Source organism: Anomaloglossus baeobatrachus, chromosome 1 (genome assembly GCF_048569485.1).
Source record: "Anomaloglossus baeobatrachus isolate aAnoBae1 chromosome 1, aAnoBae1.hap1, whole genome shotgun sequence".
NCBI classification, from domain to species: Eukaryota; Metazoa; Chordata; class Amphibia; order Anura; family Aromobatidae; genus Anomaloglossus; species Anomaloglossus baeobatrachus.
In genome coordinates, this window is record NC_134353.1 from 507,495,082 (window position 1) to 507,508,109 (window position 13,028).

General features: G+C 49.5%; 1 protein-coding gene across 1 annotated transcript in view; it reads left to right on the forward strand.

Moving 5' to 3' along the window:
* Window positions 1-13,028, forward strand: part of SHOC1 (shortage in chiasmata 1) — a 525,180-nt gene that overhangs the window by 37,387 nt on the left and 474,765 nt on the right. Inside the window, exons 3-4 of the mRNA XM_075348066.1 lie at window positions 3,375-3,504; window positions 11,180-11,264. Coding sequence (XP_075204181.1) covers window positions 3,375-3,504; window positions 11,180-11,264 — 215 coding nt within the window. The remainder of the gene's footprint in view (window positions 1-3,374; window positions 3,505-11,179; window positions 11,265-13,028) is intronic.

Here is a 13,028-nt window from a genome sequence, read left to right on the forward strand (position 1 = left end):
GATTAGACAGCCCTGAAAAGAACTTTTGGTTTTACGTTGCAGCAACAAGGACTGTGAGGCTTTAATCCCTGCCTAGATGCCTTTAATGTACTATATCAATTACAGCAGCTAGTCCCACAATAAATGCAGCTAAAGCTGGTGTCACACACAGCGACAACGACAACGACGTCGCTGCTACGTCACCATTTTCTGTGATGTTGCAGCGACATCCCATCGCTGTCGCTGTGTGTGACATCCAGCAACGACCTGGCCCCTGCTGTGAGGTCGCCGGTCGTTGCTGAATGTCCAGCTTCATTTTTTGGTCGTCACTCTCCCACTGTGACACACACATCGCTGTGTGTGACAGCGAGAGAGCGACGAAATGAAGCGAGCAGGGAGCAGGAGCCGGCGTCTGGCAGCTGCGGTAAGCTGTAACCAGCGTAAACATCGGGTAACCAAGGGAAGACCTTTCCCTGGTTACCCGATATTTACCTTCGTTACCAGCCTCCGCCCTTGCTGCCAGCGCCGGCTCCTGCTCTGTGCACATGTGGCTGCAGTACACATCGGGTAATTAACCCGATGTATACTGTAGCAAGGAGAGCAAGGAGCCAGCGCTAAGCAGTGTGCGCGGCTCCCTGCTCTCTGCACTGTGACATGTAGCTGCAGTACACATCGGGTTAATTAACCCAATGTGTACTGTACCTAGGAGAGCAAGCAGCCAGCGCTAAGCGCGGCTCCCTGCTCTCTACACATGTAGCACAGCGACGTTATGATCGCTGCTGCGTCGCTGTGTTTGACAGCTAAGCAGCGATCATAACAGCGACTTACAAGGTCGCTGTTACGTCACAGAAAATGGTGACGTAACAGCGACGTCGTTGTCGCTATCGCTTAGTGTGAACCCAGCTTAAGAGCAGGTAAATTAGAGAATAGATTAGATTAGAATTAGCCCTGAAAAGGGCTACAGGCCTGTGTTACAGGATCCCTACTCTAGAATCTCATCCAACACTAATTGCAAACTAAGATTAGTATTATTAGAGAACAGAATATATTTTTTTAGGTAGCAGGGTCTGTAAGGCTATAATTCCTGCCTAGATGCTTCTAATACACTATCTCTTCTCCAGCAGCTAGCCCTACACTAAATGCAGCTAACAGTGGTATTATTAGAGAATAAAATATAGTTTTTTCATTGCACAGCTAGAAATGTAAGGCAAAAATCACTGTAATACACTATCCCTTCTCCAACAGCTCACCAGGTCTTATATAGACCCAATGACGCGATGCGGCAAGCCAATCACATTAGTGCCAGTAGTCAAAATGACTACTGCATTGCCGTGAATGGCAGGCAATCCCCTCATGTTTAGTGGCTGTACAACAGCCGCAAAACATATGGGGCGGTGACTCAAGCATTGCGCCCGAGTACCACTGATACTTGAACAAGTACTGACCCTGCCCGAGCAGCCCGATGCTCGATCGAGTATTGAGCAGTGGCAAGCACAATCGACTATCATTACTTTACATCCTAATTAATGTCCTACTTTTTCTGCATTTAAGGTTGTGTAAAAAACAACAAACAGGCATAAAGTTAGAGGTATAAAGTCAATGCATAAGTTTTTTCATGGTTGAATGTTTCAAAATCTTCTTAACCTTCGGTAGAAAAGAAAAACCATGCATGAATGTACAATATGTGTACAAGAACCTGTTATGGCATAATGTTAAAGGAGTTGTCTGGGCTTTGGGACAATGTGTGTCAGGATTCTTTTGTGCCGATGCCAGGAGCAAGTCATGTGACGGCAATTATGCGATTTTTCTTCAAGACACACTTTGACTAGATGTATCTAGCCTCTCTTGATTCACTTGTATTGAATGTACTGAATGAGGCTTTACACGTCTAGGTGCCATGTCACCGCATATATGCAAATGTGACGCCCTGGCGCTGCCAGGTGGTCACAGAAGTGGACCACACCCTACATAACACCTTCCCACACCAGGTCCCATCAGCCACAAAATCCTAGCCACCCCCCGTTAGGGTAAGAAAGACACACCAGTGGGCAGGACCAGGTGGATTGGGATCGCCCACCTAGGGGTCTTGAGGATCCAGGGGCGGGAACAAGTCAGTTTCTAGTCGGAGTAAGAGTTTGAAGTTGGAGGTTGAGCGGAGAGTAGTGATAGTGACAGACTGTCAAAAGGAAAGCTGACCCTAGTGGAGGGTAGACAAGGTAGTGGCCCTGGTCTACTGGCTAGGTAGCAAGCAGTAGACCGTGTCCAAAGGCGACGGGAGTCCGGTCGCGGGAGATCCAAAGTGGACCGGGACAGGGTTGGAGTCTGCCAGTACCGACAGCGGAGATCCGGTCCAAAAACCGTGACAGGCGGGGTACCTGGACCCTAGTTAGAAGTCGGTTGCAAGCCCCTTCTCTAATTCACCAGGCTGGGAGCAAGGTTGCAGGCCTTACTCCAGAAGTGTTAGCCCAGATAGAGCGAAACGGCAGCCCACCACGGGGGATAGGGTATCCACAAACACCCACTGAAATCCCAAGGGTCAGTTTTCGCGGCCACATCTCCCAACCAGAAGATACCGGGAGCGGACTTCCCCGTTCCATACGGAGTTGTCCAGAAGTGAGAAAAATTACAAACTGCCTGAGGAAGGGATATCGGTACACCAGCCAGGTGTGGGACCTGAGTACATACACCCGAATGCGGCAGCCGGCCACTGACACCTTGGTTTACCAACAGACTCGTGTGCAATTATTCAACAGTGAGTACACCAACATTCCCCGGCCCGGCGCGCCACCTCCGGCCCCCATCGCTCCATGTATCCTGGACACTAAGCCCCGGGGCATCCACCCCTACCCACGGAGGGGTTAACATCCAGCTGCCATCCCATCGTCCCCGGGTGCTGCCCAACAGCAGCGGTGGTACACCATATCACCACACACCGTGGGTGGCGTCACGAAATATCTACAGCAATCCCCGTACATATACGTCCCTTCTTTTATTTGAGTGTCCGCACGACCCACGGGTCCGGAAACCCCTCGAGCCACTGCCGATCTGGATCCAAGCAGCAAGCCCGACTGCTGACGTGGGGGCGGCACACAAATCACATACTTGTGGTTAATTTCCCACCAAATACTTCAACAGCCCCAAAGAATCCTGACAGTAGCAGTATGTGCATTGTGAAGATTCACAAGTCTGCAATCATGTAGTGACTGCAGACTTGAACCCCAAGCCTGGACAACCCCTTTCATGGAGGATTCCTTAGAAAGAAAACACTACTTTCATAACATAATACAACTGTCCATTTCTTGTTTAAATGTATTTCTTATATATTTTTTCATCAATAGTGAAAATGTATATCATGAGAAACAATACGCAATATTTTTTTTCTTTTACTTAATTAGAATTACACTAAGCAAAATATTGCAACATCATGGATGCTGATCCCATTTCCCAAAGAAATTCTGCAAGAAGAAGAATATTTTCACAGCAACAAATTTTTCAATGACTTATACAGAACGCCATGGAAGAGACGTATGTTACTTTACTGTTTAATGAAAAGTTCCTAAAATTTAGTTTTAATATTGAAAAAAACATATCACATACCGTAATATGTCAGAAGTATTTCCTAAGTGACAAGTAACCAGATGACAAAAGAGCAGTGAAAGAGGTATGAAATTCCACATAATTTTGATAAATACATGAAAACCTATTTATTCGAAATTGTAACACTCGCCGCTGGAGATGATAATGCGGCAAGCAGAAGTAGACCCACTTGCCCTTTACTGGGAGGGGGGCTGGACTAAGCACCTGGTTCGAGGCTTAAACCAGGTTCCACTTCCAAGACAATAACTGGGACTTTTGCAGCTGACCCCAGGGCAAGGACGGATACAGGTGCAGACAGGCAGAGTCTCTAATGTAGACAGGGACCACCGGGATGACTGAGGCTGATAGCATGACCAGGACGGACAGGCAGAGTCACTAGTGTAAACAGGTACCCCCAGGACAGCTGATGCTCTTAACACGGCTAGGACGCACAGGCACTGGGGCACCAACAGAGCTGGGAAAGTGAGTCGGCATCCCTGCAGGGAGGACAGCGAGCAGTGCAGTGACGCAATCGCTACAGGAATGATTTGCGGTTGGAAAAATCATTAACAGAGATAAATCCGATGCTGTTCTGTCACTCCCAACTTTGATCACATAGTTAGAATATTAATGGTTCACTCATCTAAAATGAGTCTCAAAAACAGTGTTTGTATTTGCTACTTGACTTCATACTATAAATTTTGGTCATGAATAGAGATAGAAATGACATAAAGGGTTTTTTTTAAGGTTTTTTTGAGGACCTTGGATTCTCCGCCTGCAAACTTAAGTTATCCAGTTTGAATTGCCTTCAGCTCACGCTGGGCAATGGTAGCCTTCCAGTTGTACTCTTTACTGATTAGCATCACATTTTAATTCTTGAAATTTAGCAATGGCAGAATCCTTACTAAACACATGGAGACGCTTTAGGGTATGTGCACACAGAGAAATTTTGTTTCTTGAGCAAAAACGTACGCACTGGCCGAAAAAACGCATAAAAAAGCATGTGGTTTTTCTGCACTTTTGCTGCGTTTTGGTGGGTTTTTGCCGCAGCACTTTTTCCCATTCATTTTCTTTGTCGCTCCATTGGGAGACCCAGACAATTGGGTGTATAGCTTCTGCCTCCGGAGGCCACACAAAGTATTACACTTTAAAAGTGTAACCCCTCCCCTCTGCCTATACACCCTCCCGTGCATCACGGGCTCCTCAGTTTTATGCTTTGTGTGGAAGGAGGCACACATCCACTCATGCATTCTCAGATTAGTTATATCGGTTGGAAGAAAAGTGGACCCCCACGGGGCCCCCGGCATGCTCCCTTCTCACCCCACTATGTCGGCGGTGCTGTTAAGGTTGAGGTACCCATTGCGGGTACAAAGGCCGGAGCCTCATGCCGTTTTCCTTCACCATCCCTTAGTGGCTCTGGGAGAAGTGGGATCCTGACCGGTCATCCATTCACTGGGACCGGGCTCCCTCCGCAGCCCCTGTGGGAATCTGCCGGACAGGAGTCTATTCATCCTCAGGGACCAAGCCCTGCATCTATAAGGTACTCTGTGTCCCCATGGGGACTGTGCATGGAGCGCCTTCTTCCTGGACGCTGCAGCAGCTGCTGATTTGTGAAGACCGGTGGACTTCCGCGCCTGCTTGTCGGACGCGGTCTTAAATTTAGTCCTCGGCTTCATCGCGGCCTAGTAGCAAAAATCCCGCCCCCGGGCCTGCCTGTCAGGGGTAAGGGTGGGACGGCCGGCCTGACGTCGGATGTGAGGGCCGGAGCATCCTGTATGTTTCCTCCCCCCTCACTGATCACTGTGGGGACCCCAGATTCCCGCACTTTTTCTAGCACCGCCCACGGCTCCACTCCTCCCCTGAGAGCTCCGGCAGCCATGTTTTTGGCATTCTGCCGGTGGAGGATTATCAGAGAAGAGCTCTGCAGCTCTGGGAGACCTAAGGCAGGGAATCTGGAGGACACACACTCCGCTTTTTAGCGGTCGGTAAGCCACACCGGTCACCCGCTGCTGGTCCCCCCTAGGGTGCCGGACTAGATACGTATTTATATACATATTTCTGTTCGGTCGGGCTGTATACCCCTTCCCATATACCCTCAGTGATCACTCTCCTAGGAGACAACAGCATGTCGTCCACAAGGAGCAAAGGTGCTAAGGCACAGGGTTTTTTTGCGACCTGTACCTCTTGTGGGGCTATGTTAACTGCGGGTTCCACCTACCCTCACTGTGAGCAATGCTCGACCCCTGTTTCTTTTGCTCAGCCGGAGCCTCGGTCACTAGTGGGCCCCTCCGCTCAGGTAGACCCCCCTGCTCCCCCTGTCCAGGCGGCAGGGACAGAGTTTGCTGCGTTTGCTGAGAAACTCTCTGAGTCACTTTCACAATCCATGGCTCAGTCTATGGACAAATGGTCTGCCAAGCTGCTAGAAGCTTTGCAGTCCAGACCGGTCCTTACACAGGCCCCGGCCCCTGTTAGCTCGTCGCCTCCAGGCCCCACTCGGTCCGCGCCGCAGCGCGCTCCCAGGTTGGGCCCTAGGTCCCACGCGGAGGACTCCTGCCCGGACCACAGTCCCAGACCGACTAAGCGGGCCCGCTGGGAATCTTCCCCGACTTCTTCACGCTGCTCGGGTTCCCAGCTTGAGGACTCTCTGGAGGACGAGGCAGACGTCGCAGCTCAGGGCTCTGAACCTGACGTTGCCCTCAATCTTGATACACCTGAAGGGGACGCCTTAGTAAATGATCTTATCTCGTCCATCAACCAGGTGTTATATCTGTCTCCCCCGCCTCCACCTGTAGAGGAGTCGGCTTCTCAGCAGGAGAAACACCAGTTTCGGTTCCCCAAACGTACACGGAGTGCGTTTTTCGATCACTCTAACTTCAGAGATGCTGTCCAGAAGCCCAGAGCGGTTCCGGACAAGCGCTTTACTAAGCGCCTTGCTGACACACGTTACCCCTTCCCCTCTGACGTAGTTAAGGGTTGGGCTCAGTGTCCCAAGGTGGATCCTCCAGTCTCTAGATTGGCGGCTAGATCTGTGGTATCGGTGGCAGATGGTTCATCGCTAAAAGATGCCACTGACAGGCAGATAGAGCTCCTGGTGAAATCCATCTATGAAGCCACGGGCGCGTCTTTTGCCCCGGCCTTTGCAGCCGTGTGGGCACTCCAAGCTATCTCAGCTTGTCTGGCTGAGATTAATGCAGTCACACGTAATTCTGCTCCGCAGGTTGCGTCTCTGACTTCTCAAGCGTGAGCTTTTTCTTCCTACGCCATGAACGCAGTCCTAGACTCGGCTAGCCGTACAGCGGTGGCATCCGCTAATTCTGTGGCAGTCCGCAGGGCCATGTGGCTGCGCGAATGGAAGGCAGACTCGGCCTCCAAGAGGTTCTTAACCGGTTTGCCGTTTTCTGGCGATCGATTGTTTGGCGAACGATTGGATGAGATTATTAAGGAATCCAAGGGAAAGGACTCCTCCTTACCCCAGTCCAAACCTAAGAGACCTCAGCAACGGATGCGTTTCGCCATCGGGGACGAACACCTTCAGTTCGTGGCATTGCCTTTCGGCCTGGCGACAGCCCCACGGGTGTTCACCAAAGTCATGGCATCCGTTGTGGCGGTCCTACACTCTCAGGGCCACTCGGTGATTCCCTACTTAGACGATCTCCTAGTCAGGGCACCTTCTCGGGTGGCGTGTCAACACAGCCTTACAGTCGCTCTGGCGACTCTCCAGCAGTTCGGGTGGATAATCCACTTCCCAAAATCCAAGTTGACACCGACCCAATCACTGACTTACCTCGGGATGGAGTTTCATACACAGTCAGCGGTAGTCAAGCTACCGCTGGACAAACAGCTTTCTCTGCAGGCAGGGGTGCAATCTCTTCTTCGGGGTCAGTCATACCCCTTGAGGCGCCTCATGCACTTCCTGGGGAAGATGGTGGCAGCGATGGAGGCAGTGCCGTTCGCGCAATTCCATCTGTGGCCACTCCAATGGGACATTCTCCGCAAATGGGACAGGAGGTCGACTTCCCTCGACAGGAACGTCTCTCTGTCCCTTGCAACCAAGACGTCTCTTCAGTGGTGGCTCCTTCCCAACTCTCTATCGCAAGGAAAATCCTTCCTACCCCCAACCTGGGCTGTGGTCACCACGGACGCGAGCCTGTCAGGGTGGAAAGCGGTTTTCCTCCACCACAGGGCTCAGGGAACCTGGACTCCGGTAGAGTCCTCCCTTCAGATCAATGTTCTGGAGATAAGGGCAGTGTATCTAGCCTTATTGGCTTTCCATCGGTGGCTGGAGGGCAGACAGATCCGTATACAGTCGGACAACACCACTGCCGTCGCATACATCAACCATCAGGGCGGCACGCGCAGTCGTTAGGCCTTCTAGGAAGTCAGGCGGATTCTGCAGTGGGTGGAAGCCACAGCCTCCACGATCTCCGCAGTTTACATCCCGGGCGTAGAAAACTGGGAAGCAGATTTTCTCAGTCGTCAGGGCATGGATGCGGGGGAATGGTCTCTTCACCCAGAAGTGTTTCGAGAGATTTGTCGCCGCTGGGGAACGCCGGACGTCGATCTCATGGCGTCACGACACAACAACAAGGTCCCGGCCTTCATGGCACGGTCTCAGGATCACAGAGCTCTGGCGGCGGACGCATTAGTTCAGGATTGGTCGCAGTTTCGACTGCCATACGTATTTCCTCCTCTGGCGATGCTGCCCAGAGTGTTACGCAAGATCAGGTCCGACTGTCGTCGCGCCATTCTCGTCGCTCCAGATTGGCCGAGGCGATCGTGGTACCCGGATCTGTGGCATCTCACGGTGGGTCAACCGTGGGCGCTTCCAGACCGCCCAGACTTGCTGTCACAAGGGCCGTTTTTCCATCTGAATTCTGTGGCCCTCAACCTGACTGTGTGGCCATTGAGTCCTGGCTCCTAGCGTCTTCAGGATTATCTCAGGATGTCATTGCCACTATGAAACAGGCCAGGAAACCAACGTCCGCCAAGATCTATTACAGATCTTGGCGGATCTTCTTATCCTGGTGCTCTGATAATGGTTTTTCTCCCTGGCCGTTTGCCTTACCCATTTTTCTTTCATTCCTTCAATGCGGAATGGACAAGGGTTTGTCACTCGGCTCTCTCAAGGGACAAGTATCGGCGCTCTCCGTATTTTTCCAAAAGCGCCTGGCCAGGTTTCCGCAGGTCCGCACGTTCCTGCAGGGAGTTTGCCACATAGTCCCACCTTACAAGCGTCCGCTGGAACCTTGGGACCTTAACAGGGTGCTAACGGCTCTTCAGAAACCACCTTTCGAGCCGCTGCGGGATGTCTCTTTATCACGTCTTTCGCAGAAGGTGGCATTTCTAGTGGCAGTTACATCACTCCGAAGAGTGTCGGAGCTTGCAGCGCTGTCATGCAAAGCCCCCTTCCTGGTTTTTCACCAGGATAAGGTGGTTCTGCGTCCTGTCCCGGAATTTCTCCCTAAGGTGGTATCTCCTTTTCATCTCAATCAGGATATCTCATTACCTTCATTTTGCCCTACTCCAATTCACCAATGCGAAAAGGATTTGCACTCATTAGATCTAGTGACGGCGCTCCGGCTCTACGTGTCTCGCACGGCGCCCCTGCGCCGTTCAGATGCGCTCTTTGTCCTTGTCGCTGGCCAGCGTAGGGGTTCGCAGGCTTCCAAGTCAACCTTGGCTCGGTGGATCAAGGAACCGATTCTTGAAGCCTACCGTTCTTCTGGGCTTCCGCTTCCTTCAGGGCTGAAAGCCCATTCTACCAGAGCCGTGGGTGTGTCCTGGGCATTGCGGCACCGGGCTACGGCTCAGCAGGTGTGTCAGGCAGCTACCTGGTCTAGTCTGCACACTTTCACGAAACACTATCAGGTGCATACCTATACTTCGGCAGACGCCAGTCTAGGTAGGCGAGTCCTTCAGGCGGCGGTTGCCCACCTGTAAGAGGGGGCCGTTTCGGCTCTTTTTCTCGAGGTATTCTTTTACCCACCCAGGGACTGCTTTTGGACGTCCCAATTGGCTGGGTCTCCCAATGGAGCGACAAAGAAGAAGGGAATTTTGTTTACTTACCGTAAATTCCTTTTCTTCTAGCTCCTATTGGGAGACCCAGCACCCGCCCCTGTGCCCTTCGGGCTGGTTGTTCTTTTGTGTACACATGTTGTTCATGTTGAATTGTTCTTTTGGTTCATGGTTTTCAGTTCTCCGAACATCCTTCGGATTGAATTTACCTTAGACCAATTTATAAGTTTTCCTCCTTCCTGCTTTTGCACCAAAACTGAGGAGCCCGTGATGCACGGGAGGGTGTATAGGCAGAGGGGAGGGGTTACACTTTTAAAGTGTAATACTTTGTGTGGCCTCCGGAGGCAGAAGCTCTACACCCAATTGTCTGGGTCTCCCAATAGGAGCTAGAAGAAAAGGAATTTACGGTAAGTAAACAAAATTCCCTTCTTTTCACTATATTCAGTGGAAAAACACAGAAAAGAAGTGACATGCTGCTTCTTTTTTATACACCCAAAACTGCAAGCAAAAAAGAAGCAATGTACGCACAATACTGATCCGTGCTACTCTTTCGGTACTTAAAATGTAACCATTTAATTTATATTTCATAAATCAATAGTACACATGAGAATAATCAAATTATAATATTTCTTATCAGACAAATTTGCTTCTTTCTCTGTCAGAATTGATCAATTATCAAAATTCTCAATTATGAGATAAAATCTGTATTCAGTGAAGACTTTCCCATTACTGAGATAAGAGATGGGAAATGTTACTGATGAGATTCTATGTAGATAGCAGTGGGAGAGCTGTGCCTCTAACTCCTCCCTCTGTCTCTAGCTCCTGCCTCTGCCTCTGGTTCCTCCCTCCTCTCGGCATCATAGTATCTCATTAGTATCAACTGCAATCTTGCACAATTGGTTTATTAAATAAAAATTTAAATGACTAAAGCGGGCTTTACATGCTGCGACATCGCTAGCCCATGTTGGTGGCGCATCACGGGGTAATCGCTGTCGTAGCGAACAATATCGCTACAGCAGCATCACACGCAATTACCTGTTCACTGACATCGCTGTGGCCGCCGAATAATCTCTCCTTTAAGGGGGAGGTTCTTTCGGCTCACAGCGGCGTCACTAAGCGGCCGTCCAATAGAAGCGGAGAGGCGGAGATGAGCGTCCGGAACATCCCACTCACCTCCTTTCTTCCTCATTGCCAGCAGCCGCAGGTACGATGTTGTTCCTCGTTCCTGCGGTGTCACACATAGTGATGTTTGCTGCCGCAGGAATGACAAACAACCTGCGTTCCAAACGAGGAACGATTTTTTAAAAATGAACGACGTGTACACGATGAACGATTTGACACCTTTTTGCGATCGTTACTGATCGCAAAAAGGTGTCACACACAACGACATCGCTAACAAGGCCGGATGTGCGTCACCAACACCGTGACCCCGACGATATCTCGTTAGCGATATCGTTGTGTGTAAATGGGCCTTTACTCTTTAACCTTTACTGCACACTTTTTGATTTAGTTACCAATACAATCTGTGGTGGATTTGTAAATATGTTAGTGGTACTCATGCTGTGGCTAGGAGTGTATATAGATATATTTGCTTTTATTTTAACTATAGCAATGCCAACCTGCAAAGTAAATGAAGAAAACTCAGTAACAGAAGTATGGAAAAGATTTGCCTCCTTTACAGACTTTCTGGAAAAGTATGTGATTGATTATTATCTATCTATCTACCTGTCTATCTATCTATCATCAATTAATCTTCTCTTCAAAAATATGCAGCAGCAACTTTTGTATGCCAATATGCATGCAGGGCAAGTAAGATACAGCATTATTAAAAACAAGGTTGGACTGATAAAAGGGGTGTTCAGCCAAAACATGAAGGAAGTCACCCCAAAGGTATAGTACAAAAAAAAACAATAAAAACCCCAACCAAACAATGCAACAACTCTTAACAGAATGAAGCAAATGTAAACAGGTGCAAGCTGGTAAGACTGCAATATACAATCGTGTACAAAAGCTTTAGGCAGGTGTGACAAAACTCTGCAAAGTAAGAATGCTTTTTAAATATATGAAGATTAAGATATTCCGGATATTCGTTAATCGTCGAGTTCCAGCCACTAAACATGCGGGGATTGCTTGCCAATCACAGTAGTGCTGTAGTAATCTTTGCTACTGGCATTATTGTGATTGGCAGGCGCAGTAAAAAAAAAAAAAATTACAAGCGGTATCCCATCTATTTGTGATAACTAGCACAGGAAAAGGAGACAGCTGGGGACTGATATTCTCAGGCTGGGAAGGTCCATTGTTAGTGATCCCTCCCCAGCCTAAAAACAGGAGCCCGCACCTGCCCCACAATTAGCGCATCCATTAGATACACCAATTGCGGTTCTTTGCCTAGCTCATTCCGATTGCCCTGGTACGGTACAGTTAAGGTAATATATAGGGTTAATATCAGCTGGGATTTGACAAAATTCACAGCTGCTATGAAGCGCTTGGTGGTAATGGAGAAATGTCTATGAGACCGCCCCATTACAAACCCTGTAAGTAAAAAGAAAACAAATACACAATTCTTTATTTCAAATAATAAAAAAACGCTCTTTTACCAATTTATTAAAACCCAAAACACCCTTGCAGGTCCAATCTAATTCACACAACATCCCCCAACGATCCCGACTCTGCTACATCCAGAAACTGTAGTGATGAAAAACACGAACAATCACTGCACCTCCTGGAACACACTGAGTGCAGCGGGGGACCTGGCTCTGAGAATCGGTGTCAGTTAAGTCACTGGAGTTCACAGCTGAGTTCCCACTGTACCAAGTGTGACCACAGATGAACACGCTGCCGGATTGTGGGATACAGTGGCACAGTAGTCCGGTAATCCAGCAGTCAGGTCATCAGTGTTCACACTCGGGGGCTCCCCGCTGCCATCAGTGAACTCAGTTTAACACGCTGCCTGATTACCAGACTGCTGTACAGCTGTGTCCCACAATCCTACAGTTCAGCGATCCAGCAGTGACTTCAACGGATTTGCCAGACTGTTTGATTGCAGGACACGGCAGCATAGCAGTCTGATAGTCCGGTAGCTATGAGGCCCAGAAACCTTAAAGGAGCCTTTAAGGGAGACTTTAGGGTTTCTGGAGTTCCCAGCTGCTGGGACATGTGGAGGCTGTGAACTGTTACCAGAGTTCATAGCCCCCAGGTGTCCCAACAGCTGGAAATGCCAGGAAAGTTAAAGGCTCCCTTAAAGGTTCCTTTAAGGTTTCCGGGCCTCACAGTTTCAGGGAGACCCGGTGGTTGTGAGCTCAGGTAACCTTTTAGGTTACCAGAGCTCACAGGCACCGAGTCTCATGGCAGCTGTCAATCTGGTAAAATTAAGGGAGCCTTCAAGGGAGCCTTTAATGCTTCCCCGTTGCTCTCAGTGAACTCAGTTGAACCCACTTCCTGATTGCCGGACTAGTGTG